Genomic DNA, 20,941 nt, shown 5'->3' on the forward strand with positions numbered 1-20,941 from the left:
AAATGAGTGAGGAGAACACTTGACTCGTTACTATGAGAAGAAGAACTGACAGCTGAATTTTGCTGTCAGTTCTTTTAAGCGTTGGGACTAGACCGCATATTTAAGATGGTTTATGGAAGTCGACTGCCACTCCTTTTCAACATATATAATCCAAAAACTGTTTCTTTTTCAATTCTTACAATCACATCAACCACACAAATACTAAGAAATCTAAATTTTTTCAATGTTTTTGTTTGATGTTGATATTGAGGGTGACATGATGTTATTCATTTTCAATCTTATCTTATCATCAATTGAAGCTTATTTCAACAAATTAACCACTCCACCTGATGCCCTTCTTCTTCTTTGTCTATCACAAAGCCATCTTTGTAAATTATTGAGGGAATCTGTGGCACTGCATGAGGTTTTGAGGAAGTCGGAGTATACGTGGGTCATCGCACCGGCGAGTAATATCAACGGTGAGGAGGAAGGTACGCATTAGAGCCTACTGGCGTACCAGCAAACTGTGGACATCTTCTACTGATGGGATTCCATTTCCATAATGCTGTACATGCTGCTGCATGGCATCCAGCCTTGAACTGAGCACCGTTTCCCAACATCATGGCGGTCTGCTGTCTCCAGCAGCAATTTCAAGTAGAGTGTGGAGCTTATGTACTGCACATCATTTGACTGCTCTGCATTCTTATCGAGGAGAACCATCCCATGACTGGTGAAGCATTCAGTAATGTGTTCTCTATTGATAGTGTTGTACCTTTCAATAAATGTAGATAGCAAAAGTTGTAGATATAGTCACAATAGCGATAGTGAGTCTCTTGTGGACTCTATGTTCAGTGGGATCAATGGTTTTTATAAACCGGAGCATAAGGGAAATAGAACCCATATTGTATTATTGGAGATAGTCACTGTAGGAAATTGAACTCTGGGTTGCAGCGGTTTATATCTAATTGTAAGGTTGAGAGTCACTTTTTCCAGGGAGATCTTATTCTTATGTCATTCACCAAATATATCGGGTTGATTAGAGTTTGAATGAAACTGATTATATTGTACTCTTTGGGCTTACCACTGATACCATTTCTGGTCATTGTTTGCATATTAGAAGCCAGTTATCTGAACTGTTTAGAGTATGCACAGTGAGACTCGTTATAACAGAGTCCCTACGCTAATTAGAGAACCTCAGTTAACTCATTTCTTTTGTATATCGGAGACACGGCATAATGAGCTTAGCCTGCACTTAACTTAACTTTGCTGACTACAAATCTTGCTAGTGCAATTTGTAGGTCATATATTCATCGTGGGGTGGCGGTATTTTCTAAATCATGCTATTTTACATCTGAATTAAAGTTAATAAATGATCATTAGAAATGTGTCTTAAGTGAGCGAGTATTTCAATACCTAGATAAAATTAGTTTTAATTGTTATATAGGCGACCTACTGAGCGTTTTAACTCCTTACTTGAGGTGGTTAATTCCACTTTAATAAGAGTCCAAGGTCTGAATTATAGATCTGTTATATGTGGGGACTTCAATCTTCAATTCCTAAAACCAAAATCGTAGTAAAAAAAGTCACATGGACCTTTTTCATATTATTTTATTTAAGGACTGTAATTAACAAGCCAACCTATATAACTAATCATAGCGAATATACTATATATAATGTGGTTACATACATTTTTGATTATAAAATATCACATTCTGCTAATTTAAAATATCATTTCGGACCATGACTCAAAGTTTCTCAAATTCTGAATCAATACCGTAACTTTGAAATTTAAAATTGGTCGATCATCACCTATAAAAGGCCTTTTTCTGTTGTAAATGTTAATAGTTTTCATTTTAAGTTAGCCCAAGAGTTATGGCCTGAGATGTTTAATGCTAGCTCAGTTGACGATTAATTTAGATACATTTTGAACCAATTTTAAATACCAATATAACTATGCTTATGCTTTCAGAAGAAAATAATTAACTTAAGAAACAGATGTAAACAAAACTGGATATCGTACTAAATTAGAGAACAAAAACCAAATTAAACCACTTCTTATCACTGCCTAAAGGATTGGTCCCATCTAAAATATTGTCTCAACAACAAAATTTGTATAAAGCATTATTAAAAAAATAAAACTAAATTTCTATGACATACACATTTTGAATCCAGATAACATATTTAAAACCATTGGAATATAATTAATAAGAATGTTATAGTAAAGAAAATTTAATTTAATTTCTGAAATTTAAATTTAAGGCACTTTTTCCAGAGATAAAAGAGAATTGTTAATTATTTTAAAAAACAGTTTACAAATATTGCAATAAAACTATTATCAGATACTTGGGTTGATATTGATAGAGCGACATCTTTCATATCCTCCAGCCTGTATTATGGCACTTATCACATTTAAAAACAGCCTTTTGTATAATAGAAAATTGCTACCTGATTTAACAGCAATTACAATGCGATAATTTTCATGCTATTGTTGTTGCACACTGACCTTCATGATACTTCTGATGAAAAAACACGGTAGTCACTGAGTGCTAAATTGGGCGCTGTTTGGTGGTTTAACAAACAGTTTCTAGCAAAATGCTGTGATAAGCTCTTGAGATTGTTTTTCTGCATATAGTCGGATATATTGTCAGACAGCAAAACATATTTCTAGATAAAATGTCATAGAGAACACATCTTAAAAAATGAGGAAACTCTTCAGATAATGAAGAAATTGTGAATTGTCTGTCCATTGTTTCTTTACCATTCACTTTCTGTACCAAATTGTTGGTGATCATAGATGGTGGTTGTCCACTCCTGTTCTCATCATTATTCTTTTGACCATCTTTTAAAGCTCTTACCAATTTGAATGCCGTTTCATAAACTTCAAAGTTTTGTCCATACACTTCAAAATTTGGATGGGGAATTTCAACTCCTTTTACACCTTTAGCAAAAAAAAAAAAAAAAACAAATAACAGCTCGTACTTCACAGTCAGCGAGCGGGATTCTCAATTGAAATATGGGTTAACAGATGTAAAAATAACTGACAAATAATAATTGAGTCTGTCACTTGCTAACAGATGAGGATGCACAGAGCACAAGCACGGAACACTGACCACAGCGCTGCAGGAGCAGAATTTTAAAATAATACTTACTTAAAAAATATGCCTCGTATTTCACCTCATCCAACAATAATTTAGCTTCTTACAAGTATGTTACAATGCTTAAGATCTGGCTCAGCAAAAAGATAAATTTATGAACAAAATAATGTTGATTATAAATCTAACAACTAAAAAAATAATAAACAAGGATATAAACATGAATTTACATGTTACTTTATCAACAGGTCTCACATCTTCTAACACGCCATGTTTTGAGAGTCGAATGGTATGTGTGGCGATTTCAAAGTCCTTTTTATCTGAGCTCTTCAGGTGCTCTGCAATGATAGAAACAAAGAAAGCATGTTTGTTTATAAACTATAACAGTTATAATTAAATTCTAAACTGCTTGTTTGTGGATTTTACAACTTCAAAGTCAGATATCAAAAGTGCAGTGTAACTAATAATGTGCACACAGTTTCCTATATACATTTATACCTAGTGTAAAGTTTTTCAAAACTAAGAATTTAATTTTCAGGGACCTCCACTAAGTATAAATTTATACCGAAAAACAATCTGATAATTAGTTATATTGAATTTCATATTATTCAAATGCTCCAAGAATCCTTCGGATGTTAAAAGGATAAAAAATAGAACATTAATTTAATTTGATCAATGTTTACAGAGTTTAATGATTATCGTTAGTATTTTAGTGCTTATTGGAAACTAATCACAGTATGGAATTTAAAGTTTAAAATATTTATACTCAATAAATGAGTTTATATAAGTGTGAGTTCTATACAAAGTATTTCACAATACAACTGAAAATTTTCATAAATGGATTTCTCGTACAAAGAGGAGAAAGATTGTTACAACAACAAAAGTCCTGAAATGACCTATTTAAAGAGCTATCCAAGTATGTACTTTACAAAGCATGTACTGACATGTCTTATTCTCTGCAGTAAATGAGGAACTGGTTATGACTGTCACACAAGCAATTATGTTGTAAATGACCTTGATAGTCTAAACACCCATAGGTTGCACATTTGATTATTTCCTGCAAAGCCTCATCTGTCATCTGTGGTTTGTGTTTACAGTCTGTTTTGAAGTAGTAAATAAGTTAAGTAGCCAAATATTTTGTGTGCAAGATGTATGCTTCATGTGGTCGACAGTTTATTCAATTGTAATTATGATATACATTAGTCTAATATATATACAGCCGCATGTGTAACTCACTCACGTATACAAATTCTAAGGTACTTCTAGAAGTGCTGAAACTTGAAATTTGGCACGCAGGTACCTTTTGCCGTATAACCAACAGGAAAAGTCTGAAAACCGGGAATTTTTAATTTTAAAAACCCCTCAAAAAAATTCGAGAAAAAAACGCACATTCCTTTACCCTTGCAGGCCTTTTTTGTAAGCCCGATAGCGGACGAAACCGTTGGAGCTAGCTCAGAATCTGACGAAAAAATTCGTTTAGTCAGGATGAAGTTAACTACAAAAAAAGGTCCAGTGACTTTTTGCTCTAATCTTCCATGGTTAAGCGATAAAATGCTCGAATATTTGACATTCCAGAGATTTTTTTCGCTAAACTAATGTTTCGAGCCCGATAGCGGCCGAACAGTTCGTCGTAGCTCAAATCTGATTGACCCATCAAATTAGCAAATTGCGCGATCTACAGAAAAGTTCCAGTGACATTTTGCTCTACCTCCAGTGGGTTTGGCCTAAAAACGTGATTATGTACAATTTGTTTTTAATTTTTACGTGGAAATTTAGAGTTTGGGGTTAATAGCGGGGAAACCATTGTTCGGAAGTCAACATAAAACAAAAGGTTGGGTTTTAGGAAATAAAGTGATCTACAAAAAAGTTCCATTAACTTTTCACTCTATCTCTATTGGTTTGGCCGCAAAACGCGATTAGGTAAAAATATTTGGAAATTTTCGCCTAGAAATTTACCTTCCGGGCTTGATAGCGGCTAAACGGTTGGTCGTAAGCTCAAAACACGTATTTTAATAAGTTTTAGTAAATGACGTGTTCTACAAAAAAAGTCTAGTAACTTTTGCCCTATCCTAAATGGTCTGGCCAAAAAACCTATTTAAATGGAAATATTTTATAATTTTTACGTGAGAGAATTTTGCGTCTGGAGGCGGTAGAAGCTGAACCATTGGTCATAACTTAAATCCTAAATTTTCAACGACTAGAAACTCTAGAGTTCTAAAACAAAGGTTAGGTAGCTTTTTGTCATATATCCCTTACGTAAGCCCTAAAATCTCTCTTAATGGAAAATCTTTGTCTTAATTAGAAATTTCAGGAGTTATAGGAATACTATGCGACTATAATTTGTGCAATCCATTTCTAGTTCCGGATTTAAATTGTATCACTACGTTAACGAGTGACTGTAACCCCACATCGTCAATTGGCTGACCGTTAGCAAAGCGGCAATAATAGATAGGGACAGAGTACTTTTTAATTAATTTAATGAAATAGTGATTCATTGTCAACACTCTGGTACTAAATTATAATTTTCCTAAGTAATATAAAACCCCAGACCAATGTTTTATCTCCATAAAAATTACTATACACATATTCTTGTAGCACAGACACACATTTCCCAGAAAAGTAACTTCGCGTACTTATAACCCCCAGATAACATAAACCCCCCTCTCGGGTACTTCCTGGTAGAAGAACTCCTGATTAAGTTAAACCCTCTGATCAACTTAAAAATCTATTAATACAAAATAATGCGATCTAAAAAAAGGTCTAGTGACTTTTTGCCCTAATCTCCATCGGTTTGGCTAATAAATGTTAATATTTTGTATTGTAAAATTTTGTTATTGGAGACGATAGAGGTTGACCCGATTGTGCTAGCTTAAATCTCTCAAAACATTTATAAATAGCTATTGATAGGATCTACAAAAATTATCGGTACCGTAGCTTTTTGGTGTATATCTTTCCGTAAGCTTTTTATACGCTCTCAATGGCAAAATCTTTTTTTTGTGAATTGGCAATTTTAGGGATTTTTTTATATTTTTCCGACTTAACATTGTGCAATTCATGACAGTTCCAGATTTAGTTTGTATTACCAAGTAAACGACTTACTAGTATACGTCCTACTAGAGTACACTGCAAATTGACTCAGCGTTAGCTAAGGTCAATAGTAATTAGTGACAGAGTGAATTTTATTTATGCTCATAAACACAACACCCTCCAAAGGAGGCCCACGTGTGTCCTTAACCCTCGGTAATATACCCCCCTGGAATTTCCTAGTATGACCAGATAATATCCTGAGTAAATTTAACCCCCCTGATGTCTTAAACCCCGGTAACATTAAACAACACCCCCCCCCCCCCGTAATTTCCTTGCATGACTAAATAAACCCCTGAGCAGATTAAACCCCTAAACAAACTTGAAAATACTGACTTATGGGGTTGGGATTTTTTATAATGTTTTACAATAAACAACTCACAAAAGCTGACCAGTGCAGACTTTTCTTGCAAGCTCTGTGCCGGCTAAACCAAAGGTCCTGTGACATCAAATCCAACGGCAGAATGGAAACACAAAATTAAATTTCGACAGAAAAGGTCCGTTAATTTTTGTCGTAACTCCAACGGTTTTAAGCCACAAAACGCCCTCAAACTCAGAACTCTGGTTAAAATTAAACACTCCAACTTACCGCTCTCTGGCGAACCTAATCTCGGACTTTAGTGATCTCCCCAATTCTCTTGTCTCCTAAATATGCTAACACGTCAATTAATTTTCACTGACATCCATTGTTTATTTTTATATACCACACGCAATTTGGCTGAGCGTTAGCGAAGCATTACCACCCGTACGATTCTCTGAATCGGATGCAGCAGGGAACATGAATCCTCATGTCCGAATTTAACCAATCACCAAATCTATCTAATCTCGAATTTTTATGCACTCACTTTGGGGGCCTGGGGGCGTAATTTTCACGTGTAATGTTAGACTCCGGGCTCCATATCGGCCAAACCGTTGATCGTAGCCCAAAATAGATGTAATACTGGAATTAGAAAATTACGTGATCTACAAAAAGACTTCAGTTACTTTTTGCCCTATCGTCAATGGTTTGGCTGCAAAACTCGTTTATATTCAAATTATTTTTGTAATTTGTACGTGAGATTTCTGTTTTTGGAGGCGGTAGCGGTTGAACCATTGGTTGTAACTTAAAAATTAAATTTTTTTATAACTAGACAATGATTAGATCTACAAAAATGGTCAAGCCCTTTTTTCGTATATACTTGCATAAGCCCGATAAACGCTCTCAATGGTAAAGTGTTTGTTCGTGAATTGGATATTTTAGGTGGTTTTAAGATCTATGTGACCATAATTTGTAGAAATTGCTCCAGTTTGGGATTATTGGTCAATAAATTTCCTCCAGAAAAAAACGTATTCTGATAACCCCGATAACACTAACTCCCCTCCTGGGAATTATTCCTGAGTAAATGAAAGCCCCTGATCAACTTAATAAATCTGATAAGGACCAAAAATGCGTGCAATTCAATCCCGGTTCCAGATTGAGTTTTTATTGCTATGTGAACGAATGACTAGTATACGTTTATTAGCCCATATCGCCGAATTGTATGAGCGTACGCGAAGCGTCAAAAGTAGATAGGGTCCAGAGTGAATTTTAATTATGTTCACAGAACACCCTCTACAAGATGCACACGTGTGTCATTAACCCCCGGTAACATGAACCCCCCCACCCGGCATTTTCTGGTATCACCAGATAAACTCTTGAGTTAATTAAACCCCCTGATGTCTTAACCCCCGGTAACATTAACCTCCCCCCCAGGGAATTTTCCTGGCATGACTAAATAAATTCCTGAGAAAATTAAACCCCCTAAATAAGTTAAAAATACTAACTTAGTGGATGTTTTTTTTTATTATATTTACACTCAACAATTCACACTAGCTGCCCCGGGCAGACTTTTCTCCCAAGCTATTTCTCTGATTTAATCTTACACTTTTCACCCTTGCAGGCTTTTCTTTGAAGCCCCCCGGCCTTCTAAAAGTATCTTTATTGGTTTGGCCGCAAAACGCGATTATATCTAAAAATTTTTTAATTTTTACTTAAAATTTAACTTCCGGGCTTTATGGTGGGTAAACCGTTTGTTGTAGCTCAAAAAAATTTTTATTAGCCTACGATATAGAAAATTAGTTGATCTACAAAACATATTTAGTAACATTTTGCTCTATCCTCAATGTTTGACCGAAAAACTATATCTCTATCTGTCTATATCTTATTAACTTTTCTCTATATCTTTATGTATTAAACCCTCGGTAACATTTACCCCCCAACCCGAAATTTCCTGGTATAATCTCTTGAGTAAATTAAAGCCCCTGATGTCTTAACCCCCGGTAACATTAACTCCCCCAAAGGGCGTTTTCGTGGGATAAATAGTTGAAACTCCTGAGCAAATTAATACTCCCTTAATATTTTAAAATTCTAACTTAGAATCTGTTTTTATTATCATTACACTAAACAATTCACAATAGATGACCAGTACAAACTTTTCTTCCATGCTGTATATTGGCTAAACCGAAACTCGGAAGCTAAAATCCAAGGTCAGAATAAAAAGATAAAATTAAAAATTCCGACAAGAAAGGTCCAGTCACTTTTCTAGTATCTGTAATGGTTAAGCTACAAAACGCCCTCATAGTCCAAAGTTTGGTTGAATCCGGAATGAATCAATAAAATAGATCTAGGTACTTTAAACTTCTAGATCCCTAATCTAATGATCGGACTTAACCTGTCTCCGAATTCCGCTTATCCCCGCATTTAGCCAACTCCCTAATTAGGGGCCTGGGGCGTAGCCCCCAGCGAGCCGAAGGCGAGTATTACATGTAAGCTCTGGTGAGTAGTAATGCATTGAAGTAAGTTGCTTATACCATGAACATTACTCAATGCATAGACTCCTGGTTGAAAAACCTATGAATTCATCCTACACTTCTCTGAATGTGAGTTTCACACATCTATCAGGAACCAGCAGAAGGCCAAGAAACATGATCCCTGGGGAAGAGAAAGCTGTGACTGAAGTCCTACATCAGTCAAATTAGCCACATAGTTATATTAGGAGATAATATTTTTGCATCCTATTTACCAAATTATTAATATGTTATGTTAATATGGTATTCCCTGCAGGCTATTGAATTTACATTACCATAACAACTGGATATAGGTAAACATGGAGTGATTGCTTGGTTACTTCTGTTCTAAGTTGAACACCCTCGACTTTTATCTGTGGGGACACTTTGTCTCTTGTTTCATCGATTTATGTTAACGATGAACCATCCCTCCATGTGCATATTACAGCAGCTTGTAAGACAGTGGACACTACACTGAGCATTTCTGATCTGGTGAGTAACTCCATGTAATAATAAGTGAAAGCCTGCATTAAAGCAAGGGGAGCTCATTTTGAACATTGACGTTTACCAGCTGCTGTAACAGATGATCTAGTAACATCTGCAATAATTTGATGTAAATAATTTGATTTTATATCATTCTAGTTAAAATACCAATACTTAGTTCTTATTGGAGAATCCAACATTCATGTATATGGTATTTCATAAAAAAGCAATAAACCTCAGTATTACTTAGTTCTTTAGTTTTTTAATGTGAAAAATTCAAGAAGTTTATTCTTTATTCACCTTAAAAAATGTTTATGGGGTTGATAATATAAGAGGTGTGATAAAAAATATGGTGAATAACTTTTTCTTTAAAAAGGAACTTACATAGAATTCAATTTAATCTTCTTCAAAGTACTGTCCTTAGCTAGCAATGCACTTATTCCAACGTTCATCCATGATTGGAAACATTTCTGGATGGCTTCTCTCAGAAGGACTTTTAGCTGCTCGGTTATGGCCCTCTCAATGTCAAGAATGGTGCCAAAACATTTTTCTTTAGGCACAGTTTTAATTTTTGGAAGAGCTAGAGATCGCATAGTGCATGTGAACAGACAGGAACACTTTTATCGCCAAAAACTCTCGAATGAGAAGTGAGGTGTGGCACAGTACTTCATCGTGATGAAAAAGAAACTCGTTTCGCAAAAGTTACAGTACACACTAATAAAATTCGGAGTTCACAGTTGTTCTCCTTAGAAAGAACTCTGGTTTTTGCCCTTACTATAAAAAAATTTTGATAGCTTTTGAATCCTTCACTGTTTAAATGAACCATTGTTTTTACTTTTGGCATCACATAGGGCTGTTCATCTACAACTGATTCTTTTTCATTTTTAAATTGGTCCAACTGCTTGTATACAGTCTTCAGAGTTACCACATTATCGCAATACATGGATTTTAACGTTTCATGAGTTTCTTTAGTGTTTTTGTTTTCAAGTTAAAACAAAACATAATGTTAATGCATTGTTCAAAATCCATGATACGCGAACAGACAAGATAAACACGAACTCATTCTAGCAGCTCACAAGTTGAAACTTGTTGCTAACTGTCTCAACAGATCGCGTTACTAGGCAAATTACATCATATGGATGTAGTGTCAGAAGTTGCTGCTATAAAAATTCATTGTACAGTAACATAAAAATATTGAACTGAAAATTATTTGTGCTTTAATGTTTCAAAAAGTTTTTAAAAAGTAGTAGAAAAAAATCTGATCTGATTTACAAAAAATTGATTAGCATACCATTATCAACAGGTGATGACATGGGAAAAGCCCCTTTCCATGACATTCTGAAAAATGAATTAATTACAGTAACTCAGATAAGGAGAATAACCAAATGACTTAAAGTATTATGCTGCAGTGGTTTATATTATGTAACTGACCTTAAAAACTTTACTATAAAAAATATTATAATAAATTGTGAAAAAGGTCTGTTATTTTTATGTTGACATTCGTAGAAGAAATTATCACATTTATTCGATATTAAAATAGTAAAGTTCAGAAGGAAAGAGGCAATTTGAATTGTATAAATACACAAGTTGGTTTTTCTTCAAATCAAAATATGAATTTCCCTTAAGAAATAAATTGATTGTCAACCATGATTGTTTTCATGGGGATCAAAAGGGTCAAAGATATTAAATAATAGTTTCAGATTTTTCTTTGCTTAACACACTTAAAACCAACCAATCAGACTTAAAAATTAAAATTAAATAGCGTCAGCCGGCTTGGTCCCATAGCGAGGAATCTCACAACGAAGAATCCCACAGCAAGGCATATAATAGCACACAGCAACCATATGAAGACTGACTTTTAGTCTCTTTGCCATATTGTTTGTGATATAACTATTAATTAATCACGTGTCTGGCAATTAGTTAGACTTTAGTTTTTTAAGATAAGAAAGACAGAAAAAAATTACATAATGAGGTAATCTTAACAATTATAGATTTCTTAGCAAAATACAGATAGATATTGTATTACACAAAAACAAGCTATATTACCCTGGAAACACTGAAGCTATCTTGGGAAGGGGTGAAACAGGACTGGGCGGCAGTTGCTGACTTCTGAAAAATTATTATTTTGTATTAAGTAAAAAAAAACCAGTCTGTATTTCAGCTACAAAATATTATTTTAAGATATAGTACCTCACATGAACAGTATAAACAACTACATAAAAACTAAAAAAAACATGATTGTAAACACAGATTTTTGAGTTTTTTATGACACCTTGTTTAAGAGTGTTGTGTGTATTAAGCACAGTTTTATGAGTACTGCCTACAACAATCCTAGCACATGAGGGATTGACATTAACACAAATTCATCTCTATTCTGATGTTCTGACTCATGGCCTGGCTGAGAGTATCCATTCTGTATGAAGTCCGATGAAACTTTCTTAATTTCATCTTTTATTCCATCTTTATCAGATCTTAAATGCTCTATCAAATAGCAGGTAGATAATTCTTTCTATAACAAAAGAGCCATGTTACCTAATCATTCATAATCCTTTTATCATTACAAATAAACTTTAAAAAAGTATCCATTTATGTTGTTATCAATATGAAACGTATTTGCTTCAATTTATGTAATAATGAAATAAACAATGAATCTTCCAATAACTCACATGGAGCCGTATTTGTCTGATAGTGGTGGCACAAGTTTTAGTACACTCGTCGATGATCTGAACAATGAAGACGTGCCTCGGAACTTTAGCTCTCCAACTCTTTTTATAAAAGTTCCCATCGACATCCTTGGTTTGGATCCAAGCCCAAGTTCTCTGAAATTTTATAATGGCTTGCATAGAACTTGATTTGAAAATTATAAATATGCAGAGGATCAATATTTTTGAACAAACTGAAAGTACAGTTTTTCACAGGCATGTCAAATTAAAATACTCACTGTATCAATTAAGCATTGTAAAACACAAAATACACACCTGAATTCAACTGATGTGTATGAATTTATTAATTCTGAAAATTGTAAAGTATATTTAGGTTATTACATACTGTGCATAGGAATCCACCACTTTCTCTATGTCAAGTGGTTTTTGACTTCCCTTAGTTGAGGATATAGCCAAAATAAGATTTCGGAGTTCATTTCTATCCAGGATATTGTCTCGGTTTTTGTCAAAGTATCTGAAACAAAGGTTTTAATTGTAATACAAGAAATAGTAGTTTTTTTAGCCAAACAATTTCTTCTTGATTCTTAAGTCAATTTGGATGTCACACAGTTTTAGTTTAGTAGACAAAAAACTAACATAGGTACAATCATGGGCGTGCGCAGGGTTCATGATTTGGAGGTGCCTAACATACCAGGGGATTTTGGGTGTATTGAATACCATTCTTCACTAAAGGGGAATCCAGAAAATTTGTTGAATTTGTACTTAAAATTATGAATGTTGAAGCTTTTTGAAAATTGTTTTTAAATATAGAACTCTTAGAAACCACAGCACTATTTGCAGTAGACTTATAGGTAGGCTTATATACTGACAAATGCTTCATAGGAGAGAAGCTTTTCTAAGCTAAGTATTATTAAAAAAAACATGATGCAAGAGAGTTTGTAGTTTTTATATTACTATATGTTGTTAACAAATTCACTGTGATACAAACCAAGGACCGACTTAGAACAGCGGGATAGTAGCAATGTGCATCCGCTTAAGTCAATGTGTTAAACTATAAACATCTCTAGATATATTATATGTTGTTAACACATTCTCTGCGATACAAGCCAAGTACCAACTTTAGGACAGCGGGGGTAGTAGCAATGTGCGTCCGCCTCAGTCAGTATGTTAAAGTATAAACATCTCTAGGTATATTATATGTTGTTAATACATTCATTGCGATACAAGCCAAGTACCGACTTTAGGACAGCGGGGATAGTAGTAATGTGCATCCGCTTCAGTCAATGTGTTAAACTATAAACTTCTCTAGCTATCAGAAATCAGAAATCAAAATTCTTTATTACATGGACTTTGAGAACAGTAATAGTGTCAGTTAATACAAATACATACATACAATGACAGTACGTGTTTTCCCAATGGAAATCAGAATAAAAAGATAATATAGTCTCTATGGCAGTTTTCTTATAAACTCCTTCTCTGTGTAGACTGGATTCTCAGTCAACCAGGCATTAAGCTTGCGTTTCAAGGCATCACTTGTCACTCGTTTAAAGTCTGCAGGAAGAAGGTTGTACAGTTTGGCACCAATAGAAGTGGGTTTCTTGTCATGAAGGGCCGTCCGGTGTCTAGTGACTGGGATTCTTGACGCATCTCTGGTGTTGTAATGGTGTCTTCTGATGTTGTTGGGGAGACCAAGTCGGTCTACGTGGAGGATGACTTCTTGAATGTAGATTGCTGTGGCAGTTTTAATTTTTAATTCCTTAAAAGCATCTCTACAGCTGTCACGTGGTCCCAGGTTGGCTAGGGTTCTGACTGCTAGCTTTTGCCCTGTCAACACTCTCTTGAGGTTATAGGCTGATGTACTGCCCCACACTATAATGCCATACCTTAGATGAGTTTCTAAGAGAGCGTGATAGGCTACTTTTGCTGAGTCAAGACTACATATATATGCTTAATTCTGCGTATTACGTAAACTGCAGAGTTGATTTTTTTGTAGAGAGCATTGATGTGTGGTCCCAAGGTGAGATTGGCATCCTAGGTAATTCCCAAAAGTTCTGTTTTTTCTACTTGAGTAACATCAGGTAGAGGAGGAATTTGGCTTCCCCGTCTTCCAAAGTTTATTTGTTTGGTTTTGGATGGGTTTGCAGCCAAATCATTCATCGAGCAGTATTCATACGTCATATTAAGGGCTATATATGCGCTTATGCTTAGGTCTTCAGGATCGTCATTCTGAAAAAGCAGTGTTGTATCGTCCGCATACATTACTGTTGTACTGTAGTCCTTAATTATATTGGGGAAGTCATTGGTCAGCAAAATAAAAAGTACAGGCCCAAGCACCGATCCCTGGGGAACTCCTCTTGTTAGGGGAAGTAGCCCAGACCTTGTAGCTTGAGAGACTCCATTGATATTGTGCCTCAGCTCCACTAGCTGACTTCTGCCAGTCAGGTAGCTGTCAAACCACCTGTTTGCAATTCCTTGAATTCCCATTGACTGAAGTTTAGCTAGGATAATATCGTACCCTAGGCAGTCAAAGGCTTTAGAATAGTCCAGTAGGACAGCTGAGGTGTATTTGCAGTTGTCGATTTGGTCAATGACATACTCAACCAGGTCTATGATAGCCGTGCTGGTAGACCTGCCCTTGATGAATCCATGCTGATTTTGAGTTAAGAGGTTAAGGCGAGTGAGATGTTCTACTAGTCTTTTAGGGCAATTTTTTTGATTATTTTTGAGAAAGTGGGCAGGATTGATATTGGCCTATAATTATTTAGCTGAGTTTGGTCTCCTTTCTTAAGTTTAGGGTACACTTTTGCTATCTTGAGTGCAGATGGGAAGACGCCGCTGTGAAAAGACTTGATGATTAATTGCAGGGGATAGGCAAGACTGTCAGCACAATGCTTAACCAGTTTAGCTGAGATTTCATCAGTTCCACTTGATGTTTTGTTTTTCAGGGAGGCTATAGTGTCCTTAACTTCCTTTTCATTAGTTGGAGTTAACAGGAGTGTTTTCTGAGAAGGGACTGCTATTGGCGGTGTGTTTCTTTTTTTTGTGGCATGTTTGAGTTGCAGCTCTCAAGGTGTTGTCAGCAATTGTAGAGAAATAACTATTGAATTCGTTTACAATTGTTTCAGTTTTCTCCCACCTATGGAAAGTTGAATTGGCCTATCTTCTCTTTCACCACACTTGGTTCTTCTTTCTTGGTTGATGATCTCCCAAATCGCCTTTGGTTTATTGTCAGCTTGGTTAATATGATCAGCTGAGGCCTCATGACGCACTTTCTTCAACCGGAGGTCGTAGAGTTTCTTTTTCTCCACCATGGTAGCCTTGTCTTCTTCTTTTCCTGTAAACTCATATTTTTCAAACGTTGTAAGATAGTCTCGTCTTAGTTGCATTGCTACTGGATCTGAGTACTTCCTTGATTTTCTTACTGATTTTAATGTTACTGACTTTGGTGGACAGGTGGCATTCAGTTCCATTGTGACTATATTTATAAAGACATTGTATGCCTCATCAGCTGTCTTTGAAGATTCAACATCCTTCCAGTTGCAACCTTTTAAACTCATGTTAAGCAGGTTAAGAGTGTTTGAATTTATTTTTCTCTTCATCTGGTGCACTTTTGAATTTAACTTTGCTTTTGTAGTCAGTGTGCATAGTTGTGCTCTATGATCTGACAGGCCTGTTTTTATTACCTCTGCCTTAATGTCGGTTAAGGGAAAATTAATGCAGACACAGTCAATTGAAGTTGCAGTGCAGTGAGTAATTCATGTAGCGGGGGGGGGGTAAGCCTTGTGAGATCGTAGAGTATAAGTGTTTCTTCACAGCTGTCTTTTGGTTTGCTTGGTTTCAGGCTGTCGATATTAATGTCACCTAGAATTATCACCTTATGTTTATGTGTGTTTAAGTTTTCAAGAAGGCGTGATAGAATTTCCAGCCCCTCTCCCAGGTTTACATTTGGTGGCCTATAAACCCCAATAACAAAGATGATATCAGTCTCAGTTTTAATCAGAGACATAGCCGTTTCAAAGACCATTTCTTGACTGGGGTTTTTTATGTTTATAGGCATTTCTTCCACTTCAGTATCATCTTTAAGGTACAGAACTACTCCTCCATAGTCGTGGTGTGATCTGCAGAAACTAGTGAGCTGCCTATATCCAGGGATAGTGGTGTTGTTAAGGTTTGCCTCTGGGAGGCCATGTTCGGTCAGGACCAATATGGTTGGTGAAACTTCACTGAGAAGGTGGTTTAGTCGCTCCCTTTTGTTTTCTAGTTTCCTAATGTTTTGATGGAGTAGTGTAATATTTTCTTCCACCTGTTTATGTTTATGTAATTTTTGTTTTGTATCTTCCATTTTTTGGGTTGCACTTGCCTAAAAAAGAAGCTTCGTGCTAACTTCGAGGTTTGTTTTCTCTTTGTGGCAGTTTTTAGCAGGTGACGTTCCATGAGTAGTCTTAGTACCAGTTGGATTCTTTATTGTACAAGCAGAGCTTGTGTTAGAAGGTGTGTTTACCTTGGGAGTGTACAAGGAATCTGTAACGTCTAGGTCTTTAGCCAGAGGATTGATTTTTCTCTTCAGTTTGAGGGCTGGTAGCCCTTGGTTTTTTGGTAGCTCTGGCTCAGTTCCATCTATGTACCTATGAATTTCTGGCTGGACTTTGATGATATTTGGGCCTTGTTCTAGTGAAGACATTGGGCTATTTCTAGATTGCTGGTGTATTAGATGGCAGTGGCTGGAATGTGTCCTGTTTGTATGGTCTGTATTCAGGAAAGTGTCGCAGTTTTTTAGGCAGGGTTTGTCTGATTCCCTCACAGTCACAGGTGTTAAGTGTTTTTCACTGTTTTTTTGGCAGGGTCGGAGACAAAGGCGGTTCCGTTGGCTGTTCATTAAGTGTGAAGTCTGTTTGATGTTGGTTTCGTGGTGTAGAGAATTCATTAGGTGGGAGTTTGAAGTGTTTCGCTAGGTCCTGTTTTCCATATGACTTGATCGCTTTTATCCATTTACTAAGGGTGTCTCCTCCTGTGGGGGTGTAGTACCTAAAAACTTTAGTGTGCCTCGAAATGGCAACCGAGCAGTGTGGGATGGAGTCATAGATGTTGTCTTTTGTCCTATTCACTCTTACAACTGCTACGTGGCTTGCTTGCTTTCCTTGAAACTCGTGGATTGTTGAAGCATTGAGGCCTAGGCTGTTCAGTGAACGTTTCTCTGCCTGTTTAAACACAAGAACTTTGAAGAGGCTTTTGTTAAGGTGTAGTTTATTTAAGTCATCAAGGTACACTGAATCAACTTCATTCTCCACTGAGTTGCAAGTTGCCATTCCTTGTTCGTAGTAGGGTGATAGGAGAGTTGTTACACTGTTTGTACACCTATAAGAAAAATTTAAAACTGTGGTTGTTTTGGCTATTTTTGTGATGTCATAATGGATCATGTTGCAGGTAGTCCTATTAATGAAAGGGATTTGTTGTTTGTCTCCTACCAGCAGTGCTTTTTTTACTCCAGCAAGAGCACAGGCAAACAGCACTTCACCTGCGTGGAGCATTAGTGCTTCATCTATGATTAGTCTGTTGTACTTTCCACCGGATTTAATGTGGTTTGTGGAGTTTATAATGAAAGAGTGTATCATTCTACATGAGTCTTTAATGTCATTGTAGCTTGCAGTTTGATCTTTTTGTTTTAAACGGTTTCTGAAATCAGTTGCGCCTTCTCTTGTTGGAAAGAGAACCAGGTCCCCTTTTGTGTGTTTGTTGATTATAAATGTGGTTTTTCCACATCCTAGGACGCCTTGGACAAGTTCGAGTTCAATGTCGGTGTTCTTATTGATATCAACATTTTTTACACAGTTGTCAAAATTGCTGTGTAAAAACCAATGCATTAGCTGGTTCATTATTTCTGTTTCCTCCAAGACGAGAATAATGTTGTTTGCAGGTTTTACTGAAGTTTCAACAGAGTATCTTTTATTGCTGTGTGATAGTTCTACAAAACGAGTGCCGTCAAACCCATAGTTGTAGTGTTTGCCTGTATTTACGCTATACAAGGGTTCTCCTGTATTTAGGTTAATTACGTTGTAGGCTGGCTTTGAGCCCTCAATTTTTCCTTTTAGTTCTTGATGTGAAAGGGAGGCTTTGTTTAAAGCGTTGTTTTTGTAGAAGTCAGATAGCCTCTTTAATAGGACTCCCTCTGTTTGCTTCCACACCTCTTTTTGTTCCACCATTGCAGCTTTAATAGCATTTGTGTTTTGGTTTCCTGTGTTTTGGCTTTTTGAATCTGAGAGTTCCGAGATTTCTGGGGCGTTGAAGTCTATCCCTTGCGTTCTCCATGAGCTGTAGATGCCCGGGCTCTTTTCAGTTGTAATGCGGGATACATTCATTTGGTGCTTAAAACAGATGTCAAGTACAGAGTCAATAGTTTTCTTCAGTTTTTTGTTGCTTGTGTAGATTCTAAATCTGTGTAGATATGCATTGCTGTTGAATTGAAGGATTACTTGAAGTAATGCAGACAAAGTTTGGCAGTATAGGCTGCCACAATTCACTGACATTGAGGGAGAAGAGCGTCGAAAATTTGATGCAATCATTTACAATTTCTACAGCTTTAAATAGCTTTGACCTCCAGTTATTCTGTTGGGATCTGTAGCAAATTATGATGTATGGCTTTTCCTCAAGAGTTATAGTGACAAAGCAGTTAAATGACACTTCATTGACTGTGACTCTATTTTTTATTTCTGTTAAGGTTTCTGGGGGCAGTGTTAAGGAGCATTTAGCTGAGTCATAATCATAAAAACCTATTCCACATGCTCTTTTCCAATCTAGGTCTGAGTGGAGTTGCGAGGATACAAAGGGAGTTTGGTCAGGCGCAAAACAGACAAGATTTAATTTGCTAATGTTAGTCATATCTTTGGGGTTCAAGAAGGATACTCGCCCTGTATTTGAGTTCACTGAGGTGTCGCGGATTATCTTTCTAACTACTGCTCTTGTCTGACACGTGACCATGTCCTCCTCATTGCTTATCTCTTGTTGCTCAAGAGAGTCGACTGTAGGGTTGTCCAGGTAGATAACATTAGTATTGTGTTTCAGGGGTTTTTTGGGCACTTTATTGGCATTGTTTGTGTTTGAGGCGGTGAATACATTTTGGTTAATTGATTTTAAGGGAGGGTTATTTTTTATTTTTTTTGTATTTTTTAGCTTTTCCCCCCTCCTTTTTCTTAAAATTCTTCGATACTTTAGGAGCTGTGTCTACTAGGTTGTTTTTATTACCAATTAATGTCTGTAGTCTGCCCTCCATAGCAGTTATGGTGTTCTGCATGTCCTGGATTCTGAGTAAGATTGTTGGGATAGTGTTCAAGAGAGGGTCATAGCTTTCTACTGGTGCACGCTTTGTTTGAGTATGAGCATCATTTACTTCTTTACATTCATTTAGGGCTCGTTCTCTTTCAGCATTTCTTAGCTTCAGTTGTAGCTCCTTTATCTCTCTTAAGTTAGCTTCTATATTTTGCACTTGCCCGCTATCATGCTCTTCAAAAATGCTTTGTAAGTCCCGTTGATTGTTTTTTTCCTTTTCCAAGGTGTTGTCTAGTTCAATTAGTTTTCCTTGTAATTGTTCGATTCGTGTAAGGTATGAGTGTTCTTTAGTTTCCAGGTCTTCTATGATGGCCATGTATTCCTCCTGAGTTATTTTGAGAGTGTTTAGTATGGTTGTCAGTTGGTCACACTGCTGTTTTAGGATCTTGTTTTCCTCCAGTAGAGCAGCACCAACTTTGGCTGCAATGGTTAGTTCATCCTCTTCACTCAGTTGTTTGTCTTCCGCCAGACTGCTTTCAGGTTCAGTCAGGATGTTGGTACACAGATGAACTCGAGATATCGGTTCTGTGTCAGAGTTAATACTATCATCAGTAGCTTTTGATTCAAAAATTTCCTCTGCAAGTGATTTGTTACAATTTTCAGAGTTATTTCACAAATATTTGGATTGCTTTGGAGTTTCTGAGCCACATAGGGGTATTGCTGTGGGCGTGGTAGTAGTAGTTAGCTAAAACCTATCTTCAGCTTGCCTAAGGGCTTCGTTGAATTTTCTGTTTTCGGTATTCTGAATATAGCTTTGTGCTCACTGTAAGAGCTTAGAGCACTTCTATTAACTACTGCTGTTGTGTAGTCTCCAAAAAATTTTATGCTGTATTTTAGTTTCTTATTTTTTTCTTCCAGGCTTACGGATTCAATTACTGCTGGCCAGTTTGGAAAGCTTTGATTTTTGCAAAAACCAGGTCTCCTGTAGAGAGGTCAGACTTAGTATCTACTGCCATTTTATTTATCTGCAAGTCGTAATGAATGAGTAATGGAAGTAGTGTGTTGAGCCAGACGTAAACACTGCACAAAGCTAGGTCGTATGTGGGTCATCAGCTGGTTATGATGTCACTTCCAGGTGTTTGTGTTGCCAGCTGTACAGCAAGTGATGTGTTGGAAGTGATTCTATGACGTCATCCAGGGAGCAGCTTGTTTTATAATAGCTATGGATTATAATGTCAATTTTTACTTTTTCTTTATTTTTTACTAATCTTACTAAGTCAAAGGCAGAATCTATGTCACTATAATATGTCTGTCTAAATATGTAAAAATTAGATTGATTAAGATCAGCAAAATCCAAGTCAAAATACGTAATATACTAGGCAAGTATTTTATTAGGCGTGGATCACTAGAAGTAGTGCAGTACAGCCTTGTCTGAGGTCCGCACTTGCAGTGTATTGCAGTTTTAAATATTTTCAGATGTGTTAGACGGTAGCACCAGTGTACTGGTGGGACACTGTGGAATGCGCTGAGAGCAGCTGATGTCAGCGTCTGGCTAAAGTGTGTGAGAGGGAC

The 20,941-nt window shown here is 36.4% G+C and overlaps 1 protein-coding gene across 3 annotated transcripts in view; it reads right to left on the reverse strand.

Annotated features, from left to right (window-relative positions):
• LOC124359101 overlaps positions 1-20,941 on the reverse strand; it is a 48,372-nt gene that overhangs the window by 14,644 nt on the left and 12,787 nt on the right. For all 3 annotated transcript variants that reach the window (XM_046811546.1, XM_046811544.1, XM_046811545.1), the window contains exons 6-10: positions 12,492-12,620; positions 12,110-12,262; positions 11,490-11,552; positions 10,735-10,781; positions 3,302-3,409 (exon numbers count right to left, since the gene is read on the reverse strand). In XM_046811546.1, coding sequence (XP_046667502.1) covers positions 3,302-3,409; positions 10,735-10,781; positions 11,490-11,552; positions 12,110-12,262; positions 12,492-12,620 — 500 coding nt within the window. The remainder of the gene's footprint in view (positions 1-3,301; positions 3,410-10,734; positions 10,782-11,489; positions 11,553-12,109; positions 12,263-12,491; positions 12,621-20,941) is intronic.

The sequence above is a fragment of the Homalodisca vitripennis genome, chromosome 4 (genome assembly GCF_021130785.1).
Source record: "Homalodisca vitripennis isolate AUS2020 chromosome 4, UT_GWSS_2.1, whole genome shotgun sequence".
NCBI classification, from domain to species: Eukaryota; Metazoa; Arthropoda; class Insecta; order Hemiptera; family Cicadellidae; genus Homalodisca; species Homalodisca vitripennis.